The sequence below is a fragment of the Belonocnema kinseyi genome, chromosome 6 (genome assembly GCF_010883055.1).
Source record: "Belonocnema kinseyi isolate 2016_QV_RU_SX_M_011 chromosome 6, B_treatae_v1, whole genome shotgun sequence".
Lineage (NCBI taxonomy): Eukaryota > Metazoa > Arthropoda > Insecta > Hymenoptera > Cynipidae > Belonocnema > Belonocnema kinseyi.
Window position 1 is genome coordinate 6,432,830 of NC_046662.1, and position 25,576 is coordinate 6,458,405.

The 25,576-nt window shown below is 27.5% G+C and overlaps 1 protein-coding gene across 4 annotated transcripts in view; it reads right to left on the reverse strand.

Annotated features, from left to right (window-relative positions):
• The window catches only part of LOC117175262 (inositol-pentakisphosphate 2-kinase), a 396,916-nt gene that overhangs the window by 33,959 nt on the left and 337,381 nt on the right, over positions 1-25,576 (reverse strand). For all 4 annotated transcript variants that reach the window (XM_033364969.1, XM_033364965.1, XM_033364966.1 and 1 more), the window contains one exon: positions 19,987-20,191. In XM_033364969.1, the coding sequence (XP_033220860.1) occupies positions 19,987-20,191 (205 nt within the window). The remainder of the gene's footprint in view (positions 1-19,986; positions 20,192-25,576) is intronic.

Genomic DNA, 25,576 nt, shown 5'->3' on the forward strand with positions numbered 1-25,576 from the left:
AAATTTACTAAACCATCCCAAACTTATCATTCTTTTCAAAAATTCCATGCACCAACCCAAAATCATCATTCCCTTAACAATAAGTTCCTGTTCCAAGTCAGTATTATAAATCTTTTCGAAAATTCTTCATTCCAAATCAAAGATCATAATTCTTTTCAAAAATTGCCCATTCTAAGTCATAATTGTAATTCTTTCCAAAAGTTTCCTAAACCAACTCAAAATAATGAATCTTTTAAAAAATTATCTGGTCAGAGGTCTTGTAGGGACTCTGATGTAGGAAATTTTAACTTTAAAAAACATAAAAAGCGTATTCTATATTACAGATATAGAATATAGATGGAGAATATAGAGACACCCTGAAGATCGTTCCGGACAAATGAATCTCACAGCAAGGCGAGCTAAAAGCTAAAGCTAAGCTGAAGGAAGTGGAAATACAAGAGAACTGGCAAGTTACCATTCAGTATTTTATTTATGCCGGTTCTGCTTCAGGGAATCACGATTCACGTTCTTCCTTTTCACGGTCTGCGGTTATGGTCTTCGGTCTTCTGCCGAGCACCTAGGCGCACCTAGGCCTAGCTCAGGCGTCACAAAAGAACTCTTCGGACCTGCACGAACACCGAACCTCCAACCTGAACCGAAACCAATTTCTTCCGGCTTAATGATAAAATCTCTCAAATCTTTTTCAGCGTTTTGCAAAAAAGATCGATTGGAAAGTGTCTTATATATTTTCTAAAAAGTGAATAAATATCCAGCCTCATTTAATAATTTATTTACGAAATTCTCGGAAATTAAAAAAAAAACAAAGAATAAGAATCCAAATTTCTAATTCTTTTTTAAATCACAATAAAAAAAGAAACATTCAAATTTTCAAAATTTGATGAAATCCAATAAAATACCTTGAAAAACCCGTGGGGAATCCCATACAATCTGACATTTCTTGAAATACTCGAAGATTTAAAATTGTAAAGCTCTTGAAAAAATCTTTGGAATTTTTTAGAATTCTCCGAAACTTTTAAAATCTTTTAAAACCCCTTCATATTATTAAAATCCTCGAAAATCCGATAAAAACCCGTTGAAGTCCGTTGAAATTCCTTCAAAATCCTTAAAAACGCATGAAAATTATTTGAATTCTCAAGTTCTTAAAATCTATATTGAAAATTCCTTAGAATCTTTGAAAATACTATAATACTTTTCAAATCCTTTAAAATCTTTTCAAACGCTGTAACACTTGTTAAAACTCTTGAACATTCTTTGAAATTTTTAAATACCTGCTCAAACCTTTAAAATCCTTTGGAATCACTTGAAATTATTCACACCTTTTAAAAATTCCATGGAATATTTAAAAATAAGCTAAAATGTCTCAAATACTTAAGATTTTTGTTATCAATCAAAACAATTTTTTGAAATTTTTAAAAATACTCTGAAATTTTTCAAATGATTCAAAATTCCTTAAAGTTATTTTTTAAAGTCTTTTAAACCCTTTAAAATTATTGAAAAAGTATTTAACAATTTTTTTAAATGCCCTAATATTTTTTTTAATTCTTTGAAATCCCTTCGAATTATCGAAATCCTCGGAAATCTTACAGAAGCCAATGAAATCCGCTGAAATTTCTTTAAAATCTTGTAGAATATCTGGAAATTTTCGTAATTCTCTTTAAATACTTGAAAATACCCTGAAGTTTTATAGATCGTATAGGAAATTCTTCCAAATCTGAAATATCTCTAAAAACCTCCTCAAATGCTCAAATTCCTAAATTCTTTAAAATCCTTTGAAATCCCTTGAAACCCTTTAAATACAAAACCACATGGCATTTTTTAAATCCTTTCATCTCATGAACTATTGCACAAATTTCTTCAAATATTTAAAGTCCTACGAAATCCCTGAACTCTTTCGAAATTCTTTGCTATTTATAGAAATATTATATAATGTTTAGAAGTAAATTTTAGGAAATTGTTTGCAGTCCCATAATATTTGTCCTAAAATCACTTAAAATATCTTGAAATCTTTGAAATAATATGAAGCCTCTTAATTAAATCTTGTGAAATCTTTTGAACTGCCTTCAAATACTTTTAATCAATTAAAAAACGCTTCAAACCTTTAAAACATTCCTTAAAATAATTGCCAGTATATTTATTATTTTGAGATTCCTATTAAGGAATCCATATTTTATAAATAAAAATATATTGAAGAATTATTTGACCAAAAATAACATATTTGATTTGGATCTGGTTTGGGATAATGTTTGCTGAGGAAAGGAATAAAAAGTTATTAGGAATTGATTTCTTTGAAAAAAGCAATCTCTCTTTTTACGAAATCATAGTTATTTGTAGATTTCGCATCAAAGAACTTTGAAAGATGATTTCTTTTCTATGAGAACTTATCTCAGTGTCCTGAGAAATTTCTCTTTCAGAGTGAACACGCTCAAACGGGCTATTTCTTCCTAGAGATTTAAAACCCTATTATGCTTTTCTGTCGGGTTTGGATAATGGATTTTTATTTTCTAAACTTAGAAATCTTTCGATAAAGAGAAAAAGGACAAAGGGGCGTCAACAAAGTGGAGTGAAAACTCCCCCAAGAAAATCAACAAGTCCCATAAATTTTCTCAAAATACACATTTCAGGACTCATCATTTTTATTTTTAAAACAAAAAAATCCTTCTCTTCTCTACAAATAATGGATAATAATAATAATTGAAAACATTTTTTTTCCTTTTTTTACTACCGGCCTGCCTCTTTTTTCCATAACTCTGGCCCATTCCTTTAGTCATTTCCACATCTATATTCCTAGACTTTATTTGGAATCTCATCAATACCAAGTTTCCCATCTTTCATTATTCTTAACACTTTGATTATTTCTGCTCTTTTTGTCTCCTCCTTCCATCATTCTTTCTTTTTTTCCTTTCCTAACTTTCTTCTCTACATCCCCTAGCAAATCTATAAAATATTTATTCCATTCTACCATCTCAATATCCTGGTTTACTGATTTACTCTTTGCATTCTTTTTCTCTTTCTCTATTGACTACTCTCCAAACTTTTTCTTCCATCCTAGCCTTCTCCGCCTCTTCTTCGAACCTTCTATTTTTCTCTTTTTTTTTTATTTTATCACATATCTCCATCTTTTCGTTTATATTTCCCTCTCCCATTTTCATATTTTTTACCTTTTCCTTTCCTTAAACTGTTATTTTTCTTTGATTAACCAATCTCTGCTTCCTGTTCTTTTTATTTTTACTTCCTTTTAATAGGTAATGGTCTTATTTTCTCTCTAATGTCACTATTATTGGAAAATGATCATAATCTATATAATCCACCTCTAGTTTCTTGACCTTTCTTAACTTTTCTTAACTTTTCGACAATTACCGCTTCCTTTTTTCTTCCTAAACGTTATTTCCCTTTCTCATTGCGCTCTACATTTCCAAGCCACACCATCCCATCTTCTTCAAGCTCGTCAAAAAATAATTTTCCTCTCCATTCAGTATCTGGTCCTTATATTTTCTTCGTCTCTCTCCCCTTCTACTCTGATTTCTCTCACATATTCCCATTTACATACACCTCCACCATCTTTCACATCTCTCCTCCTATCTTTACTTCTTCTACTATTAATCGTTCTTTTTCTTCCTTTATCTCTTTCCTATCCTTCTATTTACTCTTTCCCATTCCATTTCATATAACAACGTCTCCATCATTATTACCACGTCCCATTATTCTAAATTTCTCATAAATTCCCTATCCTTTCGTTCCAAGCCTTCGACATTTCAGCAGTATATCCTCCGATCTTCTCTTCCTTAATTAATCGTACTTTTGTATATCCTACAAATGGCTCTGGTAAACTAAAGAATGGGGAACATAAAATGGAAATGCTGAAAAAGGGAAAAGGCATCATAATCAGTATAAATTAAAGAAAATAGCAAAAGAGAAAAGAAAGGAGGTAACAAAAATTGGGTTATAAGAATAAGAAAAAGAACCAGGTGATAAGAATAAAGATAGATGGGAAGGCATAGATGAAGAAGGAATAGATGAGATTTCAATTGCAGTCTGGATATATAGGGGAAAGAACTAAAGGAATGGGCATGGATGATATGCAATAGAGTATAAAGAAATGGGTGCCCAAAGTTATGGAAAGAAAGGCAATGATACCGGTAGTGAAAAAGGCAAAGGTGTGATTATACGATAGGAAATTGGAAATTTTGAGAAAGACAAAAAGCCGGGTAAAGGTAATAGAGAAAGTAGGATATTTTTATTTGGTGAGAGGAGTAAGATAAGGTTATCCTCTAAACCTACTTCTATTTGATAAATTAATCTCAGACTTGGAAGAATAAATGAAGAGAAGAGGATGAGGAATAGTTAGGAATGGAAAAGAAAAGATATAACTGATAGCCGACATATAGAAGACATATTTGTGATGGCCTATGATAGAGAAGCAATAGTGTAAGAAGGAAAAGGAATGAGAAGAAAAAAAGAATGGGCTATTCACTAAGAGATGGAAGGGAGCAAAAGTAATGAGAATTAGAGGAATTTAAATATTTGGCATATACATTGCAAACAAATGAAGATCATAGAATTCATATAAGAAACAGGATGAACAAAAGCGGCAGAAGTAATGAATGAAACAGATAAGGGAAATAGGAAAAAGAGGTTAAAAAGTTTGGAGATAAATACGTGGTGGAGAAAAAGCATTTAAAGAAGGTAGAAGAAAGGAGAGGTAGGTAAATAGAATGAACGAGATAAGAATAAAAAAGAAGGGAGTTCTTTAGGGATATAGATATACGATATGGAACTGTAGTATATAAAGAAGTGGAGAGAAGAGACGGAAAAGGACAACTCAAGGAAAGATGAGGGATGCTTACGGAATAAAAATATAATAAATGGTATAAGATGGTAAAAAAGGAAGGAGCACCAAAGTATTTAGAAGAAGAATCGGGTGAGAGAAGATGGACAAGAATATCAAGATGAAGACTGGGAAAAGAGGTAAAGTAAGGGATGTATAGGAAAGGAATTAAAGATAAAGGAAGCTGGCAAAAAAATGTGGTAAGGATTTTAGGAAAGGATGGATTAGATAAGGAGCGGATGAAGGAATTGGATAGAGCTAGAGGACGATTATCCCATTATCCCCCTCTCCTTATCCTTCCATCCCTCTACGCCCCTCTCTCAGACCCCCTTTCCCCTCAGTAAAATTTTTAGTAAAGCAGTGTAGAAAAAGTACTTTCATTAAAAAAAGGTGATAAAAAGTGAAGTTAAAAATTATTGAATCTGTTAAAATGTAATATTGAAGCCATTCATACATGGCTTTATCATATATATAAAAGTTTGAAAGTCGTGGGCGGTGTGTCATAGTTATTTCCGTGTCTGGGAGCATGTACAGAATTCGATTTCACTGGCAACGAGAAACTTGTTTATTGGACTTTAATATTTAAACATTTTCTCGGCCGCGTCATCGTTTTCTTGCGCATTTGGAGAGAGCTCAAACGAGAATCATCGTCCCACTCACAGTGGGAGGAAATGCACTTCTCTCGTTTAAAATAGTCTAAAGCTTTTAATTTGTGTCCAATTTTCTATTTTTCTCTAAATAAAAAATTTTCTCAAAAAATATGAAAAAATTGGCATTTTTTTCCTTAACCATTTTTTATACTTTAATAACTGCTTAACTAAACTTTATATTGTCCTGAATCAATGGATGGCGACACACAAAATACAAATAATTTTCTTATGGATCCATTAAATTTTTATGAACAAATTTTATAAACAAATTGGCAAATAGTGTTATTATCGGTTGAAATTTTATTCTTGCTGAAATTGCTTTGTACTTATATAGGAATGAGATTTAATTACAAACATAATTAAAAATTTAGGAATGACGACTTAAATGCTTATAAAGTTATAAACAATTAAAATAAATAAATGCAACATTTATGCAGTTTCACAGTAAAAGAAATCGGGTTTTAAACCACAATACATAGCTTGAAACTGAGTCTGTAATTAATTATTAACAACACTTCATGCTTATATTTTGTTTATAAAAATATTATTTATTCAAATTCTAATAGTATTTGTGACTAACTTAGACTCTCAACATAGTCTGAAGCAATTTAAATAGAAAAAATGATTTTATTCCACGTGAAACCACCAAACTTTTTAATTTGTTCATCTTAGTTGTTTATAAACATTTAAATTGTATTATTTTACCAAATATTATGTAAGATATATTATTTCTAGTAATACTTGGAGCGATTCAGACGATTAGCTGAAATCGAAAAGTAAAAAAACTCAAATGGAAATATTTGGCCACAAAAACTGTTTATAAGGCTAACAAAGCAGAAAGAAAGAAAGATGGGGAGAGTAGCAATAATAACGAAAGGTTGAGAAAAAAGAGAGGAGAATAGAAAGGAAAAAGAGAGAGCAAAGAAGAAATATTGCGATAGAGGGTCTAAGATTAGAGGGGGCAGAACTGAAAGAAGGAGTGGAAGAAGTGCTAAAAAGGAAGTGATGGCAAAGAAAAGGGCATTATGTGGAGGTTGGAAGAGAATACAGGATTTTGCATGGGAAGAAAGGAATAAGTATAAGTTAAGAAAAATAGCGGAAGAGGAAAGAAAGAAGGAAAAAAGAAAGTTGGTTAAGTATGGTAAAATACAGATAGATGGTACATGGAAGGATTGCGAGGAAGAAAGGAAATAGTTAGTAAAAAAAAAGAGGTAACGGATTGGGAGGTAAAGAAACGGAACAGAGAAGAATAAGAAATAGTAGGAAACAAAAAAAAACGAGAAATGAATTCTTTCATTTCTCGATATGCTACTATAGTGTAACACGCTTAGGAAGAAAGAATAGGGAATTTATGAGGAATTAGGAACAACTGGAGGTGGTGGTATTGATGGAGAAGTCACTAGATTAAAAGAGATGGGAAATAATAAGGTGAAGAGGTTACAGATGGCAGTTTCAAAATGCAAAGAGCAAGAATAAAATAGGGCAGAGCAATGTCAGGAATGTTGACGGGAATAAAGAAGAACTGTAAAGCAGGGAAGGGTATGAAAGAGCAAGAAGAAAAAAAAGAAGAAAGAGAAGGAATAACATTAGAAGAGGTGGAAGTGAATAAAGAAGGGATACGTTTTTATAACAGACGGAAATTTTAATTCGAGAATAGAATAATAGGAGAAATAAAAACTGTATTAGATGTCACAGGAAAGAAAGAAGTTAGTGCATGAGGAGGTAAAGATAGAAGATAGTGAAGAAGGAGTCAAGACAATGGAGAAAAGGAACAAATATTCGAGAACAATATAGGAGACAACAAGCGAATTATATTGAGATGAGTGATAAAAGAAAACAGGGGGAAAACAAAAGGTTTGAAGAAGAGGTTTAGATGTAGTGAGTAGTTTAGGGAAAGCAGCCCATGGAGCAGATATATGGGAATTAACGGAAAAAGAAGACATTGAGAGGTTACAGGAAATATATACAATGTTATATGGTGTTATATGGTATATGGTTAGAGAAGAAGTTCAAGGGTTAAATTAAGTAGTAGAGAGAGAGAGAGAGAGAGAGAGAGAGAGAGTATAGAAGTTTGAGGGGAAACTAATAGAATAAAATGAAGGTTACGTGAAAAAGAGTTTGTAGGTGGTGAAAGGAGAAGGAGTGCGATATAAGATACAGGAGATGGGACTGAGGTAAACTATGAAGAATTGGAGAAAAGAGACAGGGCAAGTAGATACGGAAAGGGATGTATTGCAGAAAGAAGGAGAGCAGAAATTGCAGAATCTGCAAACGAGAAAAGGAAACATGGAATGTATGGGAGGAATAAAGGTGAGGAATCGGAAATAAAGAAAACTGGCAAGAGAATATCGTCAAGATTTAAGGGAAGGAAAAATGAGATAAGGAGTGGATGAAAGGATTGGTGAAGGATAGATGAACGAGAAAGAATGAAAGAGTGAATTTGAAAAATGGAAAGGTTGTACTAAAGTGCAAATTATTATTGCATCCTATTTTAAAACCAGTTTTACCAGGTTTGTAGAAAGTGGATTAAATTCAAACATTATCTCTAAGGATTTTCATACTTAAAAAAAGTGTCCAATATTGAGTCGCAAACTAGCAGTTATTGTTATTTCGGTAATCATGTCGACGAGGGACATAAAAAAGTCGTAAAAAGGGGGAAGTCGGGGGATAACATACGCGGGAAATCGATACTCGGTTAGCGTGTGCGCAGTGTTGCAAATTATAATCTCTCAACCTATGGCATTATATAAATGGATAGTTTTTTAAATTTCATTAATTAATTAAAAATTAAATTCAAATTAATTTAAAAAATTGTAATCATTTAAAAAAAAAATTAATCCCATAATTAAGTCTTAGAAAAATAAAAAAATCTAAACAAGTATGTTTTCTGCTCTAGAACTATGATACAACTGTTTATATTTCGATTTCTAAAAAAAATTTTAATTAATTCAGAATTATACTTTTAAATAATAGTTTTGACTCCATAGTGCCTTTCAATTTACGATTGAATAATGTTAACTATAAATGAGAAAATTATTATTTCTCTAACACATACGAATTTTTATTCACGGAGCAAACAAATAACATATTGAAAAAAAAACGATATGTAATGTAATGTTCTGCTTGTTGCTTTTTCACATAAATAAGAGAGAATATGGAAAATATTTTTACTGAGAAAAATTAAATAAATGCATTGTTCCAGTACTCGTCCATGCGTAAACGATTCTCCGAAGACGAATAAAATTTTGTTATTAAAAATGGCAGGCCTTCACGTGAATTTTTAATGACAATTTAAAAAAACTTCTACAAATTTTTTAAAATGTTGAGGAAAATCTAGAAAATTTTAAGGCGATTTAAAAAAATATATTCTTTCATAATGCAAACTATAAAAAAAAGTTAAAAATCTTTTTAAAATAATTAATATTTGGACATTTTTGAAAAATAATAAAATTTGAAAAGTATCAAAAGAATAAGAAATGTTTAACAAATTTCAAATAATATCATAAATAATCTTGAAAATTTAAAAGCAATTTTTTTAATTTCAAACGATTTTTCCAAAATTTGAATAATTTTTTTTTTTTATTAGAAAGTTTTGTCAAAATTTCAAAAATAAATTAAAATTCCATGATTTCAAATATTAAATTTTTTTTAAAGATTTCTAATAATTTAAAACCAAATGTTGATTTTCAAGCAAAAAAAATGTTGTTTGAAAAAGCTTGTCAAACATTTAGAAAGATTTTTAAAAATTTTGTAAAAAAATCTGGAAGTTTGTATGGCAATTTTTTTAACTGAACATACTTTAAAACAATTTAACAACCAATTCTAATACTTTCAAAAGATATTCAAAATGTTTAGGAATTTTTCGTATTCCAAAATAATTTTATTTTTGAAATTTCTAACAAATTTAAAACAAAATGTAAATTTTTGGACATTTTGACAAAAAAATAATAACGCTCTTAAGAATTTTAGAAAATTTTAAAGATAATAAAAAACTTTTCTTAAGATTTCTGGGAAAATTTGTAATGATTCTTTATTTAAAAAATTTAATTCTTTAAGAATATTAAACAAAATATCAAAAGATTTCTAAAAATTTGTAAACAATTTTGGAAGATTTTAAGGCAATTTTGGAAAGTTTCAAAAATATTTTTCAAAATTTTAAGAATCAACTTAATCTAGTTTAGAATTAAAGTCAATTTAAAAAATATCTGAAAGTTCATCTCTTTTTGTCAAAAATTTAATATTTTTTCGTTAAAAATGAAACTGGTTAAAAATTAATCTATTTTCGTAAAGAATTCGACTATTTTGTTGTAAATTCTTCTTTTTTGATGAATTCAAATGTTTCTTATTTTAAATTAAGATTTTTTTGTTAAAATGTTAACTATTACATTCTTCGTAATTTATTTTTTGTTGTGAATATTCATCATTTAATTTGAAAATTCACCTCTGTGCTAGAAAATGTAATTATTTCGGAGAAAATTAGACTTTTTCGCTAGAAAATTTATCTGTTTATTTCAAAATTCATATATTCGAGTTAAGAATCTAAACTATTTTGTAGAAAATTCGTCTCTTCTGGTAAAAGTTTAATATTTTTGGTTGAAAATGAATCTTTTTTGGGTTAAGGATTAAATTTTTTTAATTCGCCTTTTTAGATGAATTTAACTATTTTTCATTTAAAATGAATTTTTTGTGCGAAAACTAATGTTCTTTTTGTTGAAGATTGAAATATTTGGTTAAAAATTCGAAATTTTAGAAGAAATCCAACTTTTAAAAATTTGTATTCAAAATCTTTTCATTTTGAAATGTCAACTATATTATATTTTTTTTAATTCATTTTTTTTAAAGATACACTATTATATATAAGTTTTTTTTATAATTATACCTATTTTTTCGAAGATGAATTTTTTTAATTTAACTATTTGGTTTTAAAATTACCCTTTCTGTTGAAAATTCTTCTTTTTCGGTCAATTCATCGGGTTTTTATTTTTAATTAAAACTTTTTGTGGTTGAAATCTCAACTATTATATTTATTTATTTATTTTTTTTATTTGAAGATTCATCATTTTAGTTAGAAATTCATCTCTTTGGTAAAAAATTTAAATATTTTGCTAAAAAACAGTCTTTTGTGTTAGAAAATTAATCTTCTCATAAGTAAGAAATTCATCTGTTTCTTTAAAAAATAAACTATTTGGTTTAACAATTTTTTTAGTAATTTGTAATTAAATTATTTTGTAGAAAATCCGTTTTTTTAACAAATTTAATATTTTTGGTTTAAAATTAATTTATTTTTGTTGAGGATTCAACTATAGCCTCTCTGTGATTTACAAATTTTGTTTTACTGCAATATTAATTAAGCATTTCATTTTTCGTCAAGAATTTATATTTCTTTCTTAAAAATTCCACTATTTGATTAAAAATTATGTTTTTTTTGTAGAAATTTTGTATTTGACATGTCTGAAATATTTAAAAATATCTTGGAACTTTCTCAAGAATCTTAGGAAAATTATATTTTCATAACTTTAAAAACATATTAATAAAATTTTAAAAAATAGGAATAAATAAATAATAATTCGATAGTGAATAACAGAATTTGAATCAAAATTTGTCTTTGAAATAAATATAAATCAGAATAAATTTCAAAAATAAATAATTTCGAGTTTATTTTTATTTGAGTCTAAGGTGAAAGGTCTGAGAATCCAAAGAAAGGACGGAAATTGACAGCAGGATTTTCGCTCTGTTGCCGCTTGGAAACGATAACCAAATACGTTTCCTGGTCATGGTGCCATTTCTTTAATTTTTTTTTAAACAATGATAAATATTTTTTTATTGGTCGCGTTTATCGATTCCAGGAGATTGAATTTTTTTAATTCAATCATATTACTTCACAACATTCAAAACGTTTTTTTTTTAACAAAATAGTTGAATCCTCAACGAAAAAAGGTTTATTTTAAGCGAGTTGTATTTTTAACCAAAAAACATTCATTATTATCATTTTTAACTACATAATTGAATTTTCAAACAAATTCATGAATTTTCTATCAAAAGGATTAATTTTCTACCGAAAAAGACATATTTTCAACTAAAATTATGAATCTTCAAACAAATTAGATGAATTCTTAAGAACAAATACGATAGTTAATATTTAAAACTAAAACGATTTTAATTTTTAAATAAAAAAGTTGAGTTCATTAAAAAATGCAACAAAATCATTGAATCCTCAACCAAAAAGATTAATTTCTTGCCGAAAAAGATTTTTCAGTCAAGAATTAAACAAGATTTTAGAAAAATTATAATTCAAGGAAAAAAATCATTTTTACTACAAAATACAAATTTCCATTGACTATTTCTTTTCTAATATTCTTTGTTTATTTGCTTTAAGGTTATATAAATATAATTTTTTTAGGCTAATCGAGAAAATTCAAACAAATTTTTGAATATTTCAGATATTTCGAAAATGTATCTATAATTTTTTATTGTAAAGGATTTAAAAAAATTTTAGGAAATGTTTTACAGAATTTAAAAAATTTCCTTCAAATCTTTTAGATTCTTTTTTGATAATTTTAGAAATCTTTTGGAATGTCGAAAAATCTTTTTTGTCGTTCTTTTAAAATATATAATATAAAATAAAAAATCATATGATCATACAAAATGAAATAAAAAATTTGCTTTGCAATCTTATACATTCTTTTGCGAAATTTATAAAATGATTAAAAATATTTGTTTAATCTTTTCTTTAAATTAATTGTTCTAATAAATTTCAAATTTCTTATTATTTGCGAAATTGTTTAAAAACTTCTAAATATCTGTTAAAATAACCCAAAGCTTTCCAAAAGTTTTGAAAGAAGCCTGAAAAATTAAACAAAATTTCTTCAAATCTTCCACATTAGTTTTTAATAATTCTGAAAATATTTTGGAATGTTTTTAAATATTTGTAAATATTTTTTCAAAATAAATTTTAAAAAATTATTTAAAATCTACATTTTGTTTTTAATAAAATTATTCTGGTATATATTTCACTGAAATTAAAATAATGGATATATTACAAAGTAAAATAATCTAATAAAAACAATTAAACACATCAAAACTGGTTCGAGGACTCATAAATAATTTATTATTTTATATTCGCCGAGGTAAAATTGAAGTCTCGGTTCCGTCGCTTTATTAACTATTTACCAATTAACTAATAATTAGAGACTTCTCGCAATTCACTCTTATTCAGGCGTCAGATGAAATAATCCTACGTCAAATTATCGAGAAAAATGTCGGAAAATGTCAAAGCTATTTATTTTGAAATTTGCAACCTCAACTTTTTTTATGTTCGCTGCTTCGTTAATAAGCGATTATTATAAAGCTGATATTTCAAATGTATACAAAATAAACTTCAATGTTTATTAAAACAATTATTCTTTAGTCTATGAATTATCAAAACTTTGATTTATTTCTCGCAGGCTTTACAGTCTTTTCCTTATTTTCATATTTTTTTCATTTTTCTATTTAAATGTAAATTTTTTAAATAAAAACCAATAAGAAAATCCACCTATTTGTTGCAGTTGGATTTTCAACCGAGAAAGATGCATTCTGAAAGAAAAATATAATAGTTGATATTTCAACAGAAAAGGAATTTTATTCAATTTAAAATTTTTTTTAATATAAAAAGCAGTTCAAATCAGCAAAAAATCGAATTTTTCAAAAAATAATTAAGTTTTCAAAAAAAAGTAATTTTGAGCAAAATAGTTAAATTTTCAACAAATAGTTCAATCCTCAACCAAGCAAAATTATTTTTAAACTAAACACTCGCACTTTTAAACAAAACAAAAAATGAAATTTCTGCCAGTTGAATTTTTAATCCATAAACATGAAATTCCACAAAAAAAATTAATCTACAAACTTGAATGGAATAATTAAATTTAAAGTTAACAAAACGAAAGTTAAATTACTTGGCGAAAAATGATTATTTTTTCTATTGAAAATTAATTTTTTCTGTTAAATTAAACATTTATCTTTTAGTTGAAGTTTAAAAGAATTTGTTTAAAAAACATATCTCTCATTGAAAATGCAATATTCTTACTTTAAATTGTTCAAACAATTTATTATTGTTTTTAGGAATTTTCTCTTTGAATTAAGTTAGAAAGTGACGGTTTTTTCTTAAATTTTCCACGTTATATCTAACTTTTAATTAGAGTAAGGTAATACTAAATTAATGTTAACAAAAAACATAGTTTAAACAATTGGTTATTATTTATAAAAATATTCACTTGAAATAATGTAAGAAACTTGCGGTTTTTTCTAAAATTTTCAACTTTTTATGCAGTATTCACTTAGAATCAGGTAATAAATGATGCGATTTAACAAAAATAATTGCATAAATAAATTATTATTTACAATAATATTCTCTTTGAATAATTGTAGAAAGCTGAGGTTTCTTCTGAAATTTTCAACTATTGGTCTAATTTTCACACAGAGTGACTTAATAATTAATTAAATTTAGCAAAAACAATTCTTTAAACAAATTATTATTGTTTATAAGCATCTTATTTTTAATCAATCTTAGATAGTTGCGGTTTCTTCTGAAATTTTTATCTTACTATCCAGTTTTTACTTAGTAACGTGATAAATAATTAAAGTTAAGTAAAGTAGTTCTTTGAATAATTTATCATTATTTATAACTATCTTCTCTTAGATTAATCCTAGGCACTTGCAATTTTTTTTAAATTTGCAGCTTTTTATTGTCTTTTTAGTGAGGTACAAATAAAAAATATTATTATACAATTAAGAAACAAGGCTCTCAGTAAACACTTCAGGAAAAATGTACAGTTAATATGCTCCATAAAGAAAACTTCAAGAATATTTCGAATACCTGCTCAATTAAAAAAATATATATCAATAAAAAGGAAAGAGATTGTTTAAAATATGATTCTCTCTCATTTTTGTTTATTATTTATTCATAACTAAAAAGGCAAAGCAAAGTTAAACATTGTAGAAAAAACTGCAACTTTCGAGCACTTATCCAAGAAAAAATATTTATAAACAGTAATAAATTGTTTAAAAACTATTTTTGTTGACTAACATTAATTATTACCTGACTAACTGAAAGTGGACAAAAGGTTAAAAGTTTCAGAAAAAACCGCAGGTATCTGACATTAATTAAGAAGAAGATACTTATAAATAATAATAATTTTTTGAAAATTTTGTTGGTTAAATTTAATTAATTATTAAGTTACTCTAAGTGAAAAGTAGTCAAAAATTGGAATTTTCAGAAAAAATTGCAATTTGTAGGATTATTCAATGAGAAGATTATTGAAAATTATATATAGTTTAAAAATATAAATAAAATAATAAAAAATAAATAAATAAATAATAAAAATAATAAAATAATAAATAAAAATAAAAATAAAAAAATTATAATAGTTTAAAATATTATTTTTATTAACATTAATGAGCTCTTACCTCCCTATAATTGAAAATTGGATAAAAAGTGGAAGATTTTTGAAAAACCTGCGACTTTATATCTCTATTTTAAGACAACATTGTTATAAACAATAATAAATTGTATGCAAAATTTATCTAAAAATCTTGTGATTAGTATGGAGTAGTATTTTATTTATTGAGTGAAAAAATATTATGTGTTACAGTTGCATTTTTAATTTTTAAAAAATGTTTGAAAGAATTTTTTACGAAAAAAAAAGAAGAATCTTCAACAAACGACATGAATTTTTAACCCAAAAAGACAAATATTTTAGAACACGGTTGAATTTCCAGTAAAAAAGAGGAATTTTCAACAAAATAGTTTAATTCTCAACCAATGCGGATTAATTTTCAAATAAATAGGGAGCTACTTAATGAAAAAGACAATATTTCAAACCAAATAGATGAATTTTCAACACAAATGATTTTTTAACCTATAGAAAGACAAAAAAAATTGAAAAAAATTGTGGAATTTTCGAACGAAAAAGACGAATTTTCAACTAAAAAGAAAACTAATTTTAAACAAAATACATAAAATTTCAAACAAAGAGGTAAATTTTCAACTAAAAAGGATACATTTTCAAAAATTATTTTAATTAAAATTGAAAAACAGTTGTATTTATCCAAAAAGACGAATTTTTAACAAAATAGTAAATCTTTAATATAAACATTAATTTTTAAATAAGTAGTTACTATTTAATGAAAAAGACGAAATTTTAAACCAAAAATATCAATTTGCAACAATATGGTGGAATTTACAACAAAAACTATTTTTTAATCTAGAAAGAAACCAATTTTCCAACCAAATTGTTGAATTTGAAAACGAAAGACGATTTTTGAAATTTTTTCAAATTGTGAATCTTCATCCAAAAAGATAATTAATTTTAAACAAAATGTCTAAATTTTTCATTGAAGAGATGAATTTTTAACTGAAAATGATAAAAAGTATAAAGTAAATAATTAAGTTTCAATTTAAAAAAAACAACGAATTTTCAACAAAATAGTTAAATCTTCCAATAATAAAATGAATTTTTAACAAATCAGTTCAACTTTTTAGCCAAATAGGTTAATTTTTAACTAAAATTATGAATCTCTAACAACAAAAATGGATTTTTTACAAAAGAGTTCAAGTTTCAATCAAGTGATAAAATTTTCATCAAAAATGATTTTAATCCAAAATCAGAAACAGTTGTTTTCATCTTAATTCTAAAAAAGACGAATTTTCAACAAAATTGTGAATCCTAAACCAAAACAGAATAATTTTCAAATAAATGTAATAAAAAAGGAAAAATTTTAAACAAAAAAAAAGACTTATCAACAAAATAGTTAACAAATATTTAACAAATAGTTAACAAAATAATTTTTAACAAATTAATTCTACTTTCAGGTAAATAGGTGAATTTTGAACTAACATTGTGAATCTTCAATAACTAAAGAATTTATTTTTGACAAAATAGTTCAACTTTCAAACAAGTAGTAAAATTTTCAACAAAAATTATTTTTATTTAAAACCAAAAACATTTGTGTTCATCCAGAAAAGACGATTTTCTTACAGAATTGTGCATCTTCAACAAAAACAGAATAATTTTCAACAAAAATGTGGAATTTACAGCAAAAAGGAAAATTAATAAAAAATAAAATACATGAATTTTTAAAGAAATAGACGAATTTTTAACTGAAAAGAATGAATTTTCAATGAACGACGGAAGAGTTACATTTTAACTAAATAGTGTAATTTTCAATTAACATTATGAACCTTCAATAAACAAAAAATGGATTTTTTACAAAGCAGTTCAATTTCGAACAAAAATTATTTTAATTTAAAATAAAAAACAATTTTATTCATCCAAAAAGACAAATTTTCAACAAAATAGTAAATCTTGAATCAAAACATTAATTTTCAAATAAATAAATAGAGTTTAACGAAAAAGACGAAACTTTCAACCAAAAAGACTTTTGAATCTAAAAAGAAACAAATTGTTCAACCTTGTGCTCTTAAGATTATTATCCATAGTATGGTTTATTGTCCACTGTAGGGAGGTTTGCCCTACATTTTCTAAAAGAAAACAAAAAAGTGAATAAAATTCGTGAATTAAAAGAAAAAAAAATGAATAAAAGTGAAAAACATGTGAGCAAAAATGCGAAAATTTCGTTGATCTTTGTTCGTGTTTGTATTTCTGTGTTTGTCATAATTTTATGCATTTACGTGCACGTCCGGGGTGTTTTACGCAGATGTTTAAGTTTGAGGAATTTGCAGTGTTAAGGACTGAGCTGGGCAGCAGCTGCTCTGTTATTATTATTTCGAAAGGGCCACCACCACTGCTGGTTGGTTGGGAGTTGGACTGGGATGGAACGGGGGTAGGGAGTTCGAAGCATGAAAATGTGGGGTGAAATTGTAGGAGGTGGGGGAACGGAAAGGGGAAAAAACCAGACGAAGAGCAGGCGAGCAGCTGCTCCGCTGCTGCGTTTCATATAATTTCGGAAGCCTCTCTCAACTCAAAGAAGAGATAGCGAGCCGTTCGTACGTTCCATCCGTCACGTAGGGCCGCAGGCAACAATCACACGTCCACCAATACACTTCACTTCACTTCAATATCGAAAATCCTTTCATCCAACTGAAATCTTCTTTCTCCAACTTTAGTAGGATTAGTTTTCTTACATTAATAATGGAAAAAGTCCTCTTTTTGTTCTACACCTCACAGGCTTCGGAATAAAAGGCAGATCCACCCCCTCCAGATGTTGAAGAATAGAAACCAAATTTAAAATTTTTATATCAGGTTCATAATAGTATATTGTGCATCAAGGAAGCGACCTGGTCTTTTTACGCCCGAGTGTAAGTTTTTGCAAACAGGTGAGACCGTAAAAAGACTTCCATGCCTCGCTGAAGTACCCGACCACCAACAATGACCTACTTTGCTGCTCCAAACCACGCCCAAAAAACCATACTCGTTTTACGTAAACATCTTTTTTGTTTGAGATATCAACTATTTAGCTTGAAACTGAAAAATCTTTCCCGGTCTAACATAGAACGTCTTTTTCGTTTTGAAGATTCATCTCTGGCCGCAAGTTTTATCATTTGAAAATTCGATAATTTGTTGAAATTGATTGTTCCACTAATTTGGTGTGACTTCAACTGTTTGGTCGATAAAAATAATTCTTTGAGTTCAATTATTTGGTTGAAAATTCATCACATGAGCATGGTTTCCTCGCTTTCTGGGCAATGGGCGTGGTTTGGATTAGCAAAGTGGGCTATTGCTGGTGGAGGGGTAATTTACAGTCCGCGAGAAAGGCACGCACATGCGCGTTGGCTACTTTGGACCACGCGCACTGTTATGCGCAATATTGTTCCCTTTGAACTAACCTCAAACCTCTTATTAGATTATACATCGTGTGTACTGAGGCAGCGAAGTCTTTTTACGATATCGCGTCTTTACAAAAACTCACGCTCGGTCGTAAAAAGACTATTTTGCTGCCTTGGTGCACAATATACTATAAGGCCTCTTAATTTTGTTGACAAATTTAAGCCCTAATTATTAGAACTTATTTTCAGTTCTTTTTTCTAAAATTTCAAACAATGCAACACCTTCTGTTAGAAGTGGTGTAGTCCTTCAAAAAAGTGACCTGGCGGAATCTTTCATAAACTACGTTACGAATTTGAGCGAAACAAATTTTGGGGTAAAAGTTAAGAATTTTATTATTTGTTTGAAAATTTAATTATTTTGTTGAAACTTCCACTATGTTTCAATTCTTTGGTTAAACATTAATCTATTTTGATGAAAATTCGTTTTATATTTAGTTGAAAAAAAATCCTTCGTACTTACAATTAAACTATTCCATTTTTGGTTAAAAATTTATATTTTTGGTTGAAAGTCAAACTTTTTGATTTAAAAATTCATGCATTTTGTTCAAAATTCGTCTTTCTTGGTAGAGTGTATAAATTTTTAATCAAAAAGATGGATTTGTCAGCAAGAAGATTAATTTTTTACCGAAAAGACGACTTTTCAACAAAATACATCAATTTTCGACCAAACTTTAGTTTCTTAACTAAATAATAAATTTTCAACCATAAATGGAATAGTTCAATTTTCTTACAAGAAAATTAATTTTCAGTACGAAAAATGAATCATTTACCAATTTTTTAACACAAATACTTCAATTGTCAGTTTAAAAAATTAATTTTAACTCCCAAAAAAGGGAAGTTTTAACAAATTAGTTTTATTTTCAATCAAAGAGGTACATTTTGTATCAAATTATAGATTTTCAATAAAAAAATGAATGTTTAAGAAATTAGTTCCACTATCAACTAAATAGTTGATTTTTTAACCAATAATATTAATTTTCTACAAAAAAGATGAATTTTTGACTAAATAGTGGAATTTTTAGTATAAAAAAAACTTGTAAAGCTAAAATAGAACAGTTAATTTTCATTAAACATTTTTAATTTAAAAAAGTGAACTTTTTACAAAACTTTCGAGTTTCAATTTTCAACAAAATACATCAAATTTTAACTAAAAAAGATCATTTAATATTTAATAACGAAAAAATGTTAGATTTTCTTATTGGTTTCTATTAATTCAGTTGCCATTTAAGTGTAAAAATAAGAAAAAGGGGAAAGAGACGAATTGGGAAAAAACTAGGAAGCCTGTGATAAATAAATAGGAATTTTGATCACGTATATGCTAAAGAATAATAGTTTAAATAAAAATTAAAGTTAAATTTAAATACTCTAAAATAAATGGGTGATAAAAAATGTTACTTGAAAAAATAAAGTAGATTATGCACAGCAATCTTTTCGAATTCGGATGACAGACTTTTAAATACGGACTTATCCTCCTCCTCCTTCTTTTCGTCCCCCTTATACTCCTCCTTTTACTCCTTCCTTTACTCTTATACTCCTTCTCCGCCACCTTCTATTCCTTCTCTACTTCTACTCCTTCTTCCCCTCCTACTACTTCACCTCCTCCTTCTACTCCTCCTATTCTTACTCCACCTTAGCAAAAATAAACGGCAATTTCATTTTTTAAGTTCATACGATTGTTTTTTCCTTACCTGGTCGGAGTGAACGTATCGTTTCAGAAAATTTTGCTAATTCAGTTCGGTCGTAACGTAAAATTTCAGGTACATCAAGGTATGGTCGAAGAAAAGAAGAAAGGACGACTTTTATAAAATCTCTTTCCCTCTTAACTCTTGAAAATCCTCCATCAGGGGAAGATTCGCCAGGATCAGATTTTCGAAATCGAATTACTTTGTGTTCCTGAAACATAAATAATACAAAAATATTAATTAATTATTCAAGAATTAGTTTTTTGATAATTAAAATTCAAAAATGTTTATTTCATTTTTAAAATTTGAGGTAAAAGTTTAAAGTGGTAATTAAATTTTGGAATTTGAAATATATATTATATATAATTATAGAACAATCATTAAAAGCAAACCAGTATAAAAACAACTAATGTTAAAAAAAAGATGATGGAAAAAATGATTTTTTTATTCGTTGTAGGATTTCAAATTACTTCAAGCAATTTTATCTACATATACAAATAGAGCTAAAAGTTTTTGTACACATACATACTAATAAGAAGTTTCTAAATTTATATTCAGAAGGGATTTAAAATGATTTCTACTGATTTGAATGGATTTTTTCGCTTTCCAATGATTTCAAGGGATTTGCACAATTTCAAGAAATACGAAGGAATACAAATTTTGTTAAGGGTTTTCAAGATTTAAGTTATTCTTAGAAATTTAAAAGAATTTCCGGAAAAAGAAACATTTTCAACTAAATTCACGAATTTTCAAAGAAGTATAGCTAAATTTTGATATAAATAAGATGAAGTTAAAAAAAAAATGGTTGAATTTCCAACGAAAAGATATCAATTTTCTACCAGAAATGAAATATTTACAACAAATTTAATTTTCAATTAAAAAAAAAAAACGAATTTTCGAAAAAATATTTAAACATTTAACGAAAGAGATTTATCTTTAACTCAATGCTTAACTATTCCAAGTTAAGCATTGAGTTAAAGATAAATTTTGGACAAAAAAAAAAACGATTTTTCAGCAAAAAGTTCAATTTTCATCGAAAGGGTTAACATTTTCGATATAAAATAAAGAATTTTAAACAGAAAAATTATTCTGTATCAAAATCTTCTAATTTTCCTGAAAAGTAAATTAATTCTTAACCAAATGAGATTTTTGATATTTCAACCAAAACAGATTTTTATTCCATCGTAAAGATAAATTTTCAAAAAAACAGTTGACTTTTCAAAAAAAAGATACTTTTCAACAAAAAAAGAGCCATTTTCAACCAAATAGTTGAATTTTCAACCAAATTGGTGAATTTTCGCCAAAACATTTATTTTTAACTAAAAAGAATAGTTTACCACCGAAAAAGACCAATTTATCAAAAATGATTATTTTTCAACCAAATACATGAATTGTAAAAAAGCTGAACTTTCTAACCAAGTACTTGAATTTTTAACCCAAAAAAAATCATTTCGAACAAAACAGTTGAATTTCCAACCAAAAAAATTACTTTCACCAAATTGTTGAATTTTTTACTTAGTAGATTAATTTTTAACTAAATAATTAACTTTTAAAACAAAAAATACATTCTTAACAAAGAAGATTAAGTTTCTATCGAAAAAACGCAGTTTTAACCAAAAATGGAATCTTTAGATTTTCAATAAAAAATAAAAATTTCAGAATAAAAAAAATAATTTAAAAAAATAAATGAATTTTCAACCAAAAAGATGATATTTAAGAAAACAGTTGAATTTTCATCTAAAAAATTAGTTTTCAATAAATTAATTAAATGATTGATTTTTAAATTAAAAGCATGAATTTTCAGTTAAACAAATTAATCTCCCACCAAAAAAAATTGAATTTTCTGTAAAACACTTAAATTTTTTACAAAAATATTACAATTCTTAACCAAAAAGATGAATTTTCAGGCGAAAAGATTAATTTATATTAAAACAGACAAGATTTTAACATAATACGTGAATTTGCAACCAAGTGTTTGAATCTTCAGCAAAATGGTCTAGTTAGAAAAATGAATTTTCACCTAAAAAGATGATATTATAAACAATAACATGAATTTTTAAAAAAGAAGACAAAACAAACAAATTTTCTAGAAAATAGTTAAATTTTTCATCAAAATATTTCAATTTTCAACCAAAAAGATGAATTTTAAATATCCAAAAAATATACGGCAAATAAAATTGATCAATATGAAGTATTGAGTAAAATGACTTTTTAATTTTTTAAAAGGGTTTCCTTTAATGAAACCGAATTCCTAAGACGGCTATTTTACATACTTTTTTCAACACCAAAATCGAAAATAATCTTTGCACCTTTTCCCTATTCGTTTTAGGTCGTTATAGAATGCAGCAACCCTGAAATAGGAAGACATTTACAATTCGAAAGTATATCCAAATTATAAGTGCAAAATGGAGTACAAAATTGCTGTTCTTGGTAGAATGGAGATTGTTTTTCATGCTTGATTGAAGTTTCTTAAAAAAGGGCAAGTAAAGTTGGAGAGAGACGCAAAAGAGGAGGGACAAATAAAAAGAAGAGTGCGAGGGAAGGAAAGAGAAAGAGGAGTCAGTAACTAGACCGGACAGAGTATTCTGTGGTTTTAATTTTAATATACCGTTATCATAACCCGCACGAGACTAATACTTTACGCCTCCTTTGTCCCGAACAAAGGAGCTGTCGCGACGTCGTGAAAGATTCGACCATCATATTCACTCATTTTTCTCTATTAATTTCATAGATTTTCAATTTGGATATCATTCAACAAAAAGTTAAAAACTGTTTAAACTCTTTATTTCAAAGTTTTTTGTTTTGAAAAGAGTGCAGAGGCAGGGTAGGTGCCATTACAAGAAGTACAATTGAAACAAATAAAGCCAAAAACTGCAGTATATAAAATTATGCACTCTTAATCTTAAGATATAAATAGTCACAAACACAAGAAACTTTATGAAAAGGTGTATTGTAAAGGAAGCAAATGTTATATACCAGAATAGATATATATGTTAAGGGGAATTCGATATTTGTTATGAACTTCTCCTTCTCAAACTCCTTTTACTCCTACTTCTACACTTTTTCCTTATTCTACTCCTTCTACTTCTTTTCATCCTTTTTCTCCTCCTCCTCCTACTGCTCCCCTATCTATTCCTCCCCCATCTATTCTTCCTCCTTCTGCTCCTTCTATTCTTGCTCCTACTCTTTCTCTTCAGCAACCTCCCCCCCCCCCCTCCTTCTATACCTTTTATTCTTGCTCTTCGCCTTCTACCCCTGCTTCTCCTCCTTCTACTTCTTTTTCTCCTTCTAATCCTCCTCGTTTCACTCATTCTCCTACTTCACCTCCTCCACCACCTTCTCTGTCTACTCCTTTTTATCCTCTTTCTACTACATCACCTTTTACTCCTACTCTTTATATTCTAGCTCCTAATTCTACTTCTTCTATTTCTCCTTCTACTTCTTATATTATTGCTCCTCCTTCTTACACTCCTACTTATACTCCTCCTTCTACACTTTTCCTTAAATTATAACTAATAAATATGTAAACTATAAACTACGTTACCAATTTTGGGTTATTTTTTACCTCCTAAGCTTGTAGATTATTACAGTTTTTTTATCCCCTCCCCCCACCTACTCAGAAAAATAACGTAGCCCAAAATTATCCCAAAGTAGGAAAATTCGGAAATTTTTACTTCAAAATTAAATATGGCGCTTTTGCATACAAAAATAGTGGAAAATGTTTTATTTTTTATTTTTATAATTTTTTTCAGACATAAAACGCGTTAATATCTTAAAATTTCTTCAACCATCGGTGGACAGAATTCTTAAACTTTAACAGAAAATTTTTATATATATGTTTTTTCTTCCAAAATGGCGGACAAAATGCAAAAATGTCCCAAAAACTGTTTTTTTCCATCATTGTTATTTTTCTCAACAAAAAACACATATATAAAAATTTTTTGTTAAAGTTTAAGAATTTTGTGCACCAATGGTTGAAGAAATCTTAAGATATTAAAGCGTTTTATTTCAAAAAAAAAAAATTATAAAAATAAAAAATCAAACATTTTTCACTATTTTTGTATACAAAAACCGCCATATTTAATTTTGATGTCAAAATATTCGAATTTTGACCATGGATTCGAATTTAGCTCACCCAAAAACATAAGGAACAGCACTTTTGATCTATATATTGTTTTGTTATACCCATAAATTTTGCGGTCAAACTCATGTTATAACATTGATAGCTTTGGTCGTTAATGGGTTAAATAAAATTCATGCAAAAAACCCAATTTAAAATGAATTTTCAATCAAAGAAGACGAATTTTCAACATCAGAGAAATTAATTTTTAACGAAACTAAGTAGTATGAGCAACTAAGTAGTTGAACTTTCAATCAAAAAAGTTAAATTTCAATCAGAGATGAATCTTAAAAAAATGTGTTTAACAAATTAATTCAAGTTTTGAATTTTTAACCAGACATCAATCTTCAACCAAAATGATGAATTTTCAACAACAAAAATTAATTTTCTAACCCGAAAGACGAATTTTCACCAAAATACATGAATTTTCATCCAAAGAGTTGAATGTCCAACTTGTAAAATAAAAATTTCCAATCAAAAATGGAATACTTAAATTTTCAGCTAAAAAATTAATTTTTAAATAAAGACGAAAGATTTTTTAACCAAAAAGTTCAATTTTCAAGCAAAGAGGTCAATGTTAACAAAAAATTTGTTTAACAAACTGGTTTAACTTGAAATCAAGCAGTTGATTTTTCAACCGGATAGTTCAATTTTTAACAACAAAAAAATGAAATTTTAACAGAAATTTTCAACCCAATAATTAAGTTTTCATACAAATAGTTTATTTTCTAACCAAATAGTTGAATCCTCAACCAAAAATATAAATTTTCAACAAAAAAAACTTGCATAAAAGTTCGTTTTCAACCAAATTATTGAATTTTTGAGCTAAAAAGATGAATTTGATGAAAAATAGTACAATTTTCAACCTAAATGATGAAACGTAAAAAAACATCATTTTCTTAAAAGTATTCTAACTTTAAAATTGTTGAATTTTAAACCAATCACAGTTGCATTTAAAAAAAGGATGAATAAATTTCAGCCTGAGAAGATTAATTTTCTACCATAAAATAAGAATTTTCAAGAAAATACAGGAGTTTGCATCCAAATAGTTAAATTTTCAACTAGAAAAGATAAACTAGAAAAAGTGTACTCAATGTTATCTAAATTCGCAACGTTCCTTCCACTGACCCTCCCACCACCTCGCCCTGTTTCCGATCAATGTTTTTTTCGCGACCCCTTTCCCCAGTCAAATTGGTAACGCAGTTTATGGGCTTAATAGCCAGTTAGAGTATTTATGTGTGAAGCGTAACGTGCGATGACTTTGTCACACTCTTCACCTGGGCTGATTGCCAGAGAGATAGACATACGCTCTTAATTGTTTCACTCCAATTATAATATTTCAGAAAGCTAATAAGGACAAAGTAAGTAACGAGCTAATTCTAAAAGAATGTGGTGCAGAAGAGACGCTAGTAGACACATGGGAAAGAAATCGGTTAAGATGGTTCAAACATGTTGAGAGAATGCCAAATGAACGAC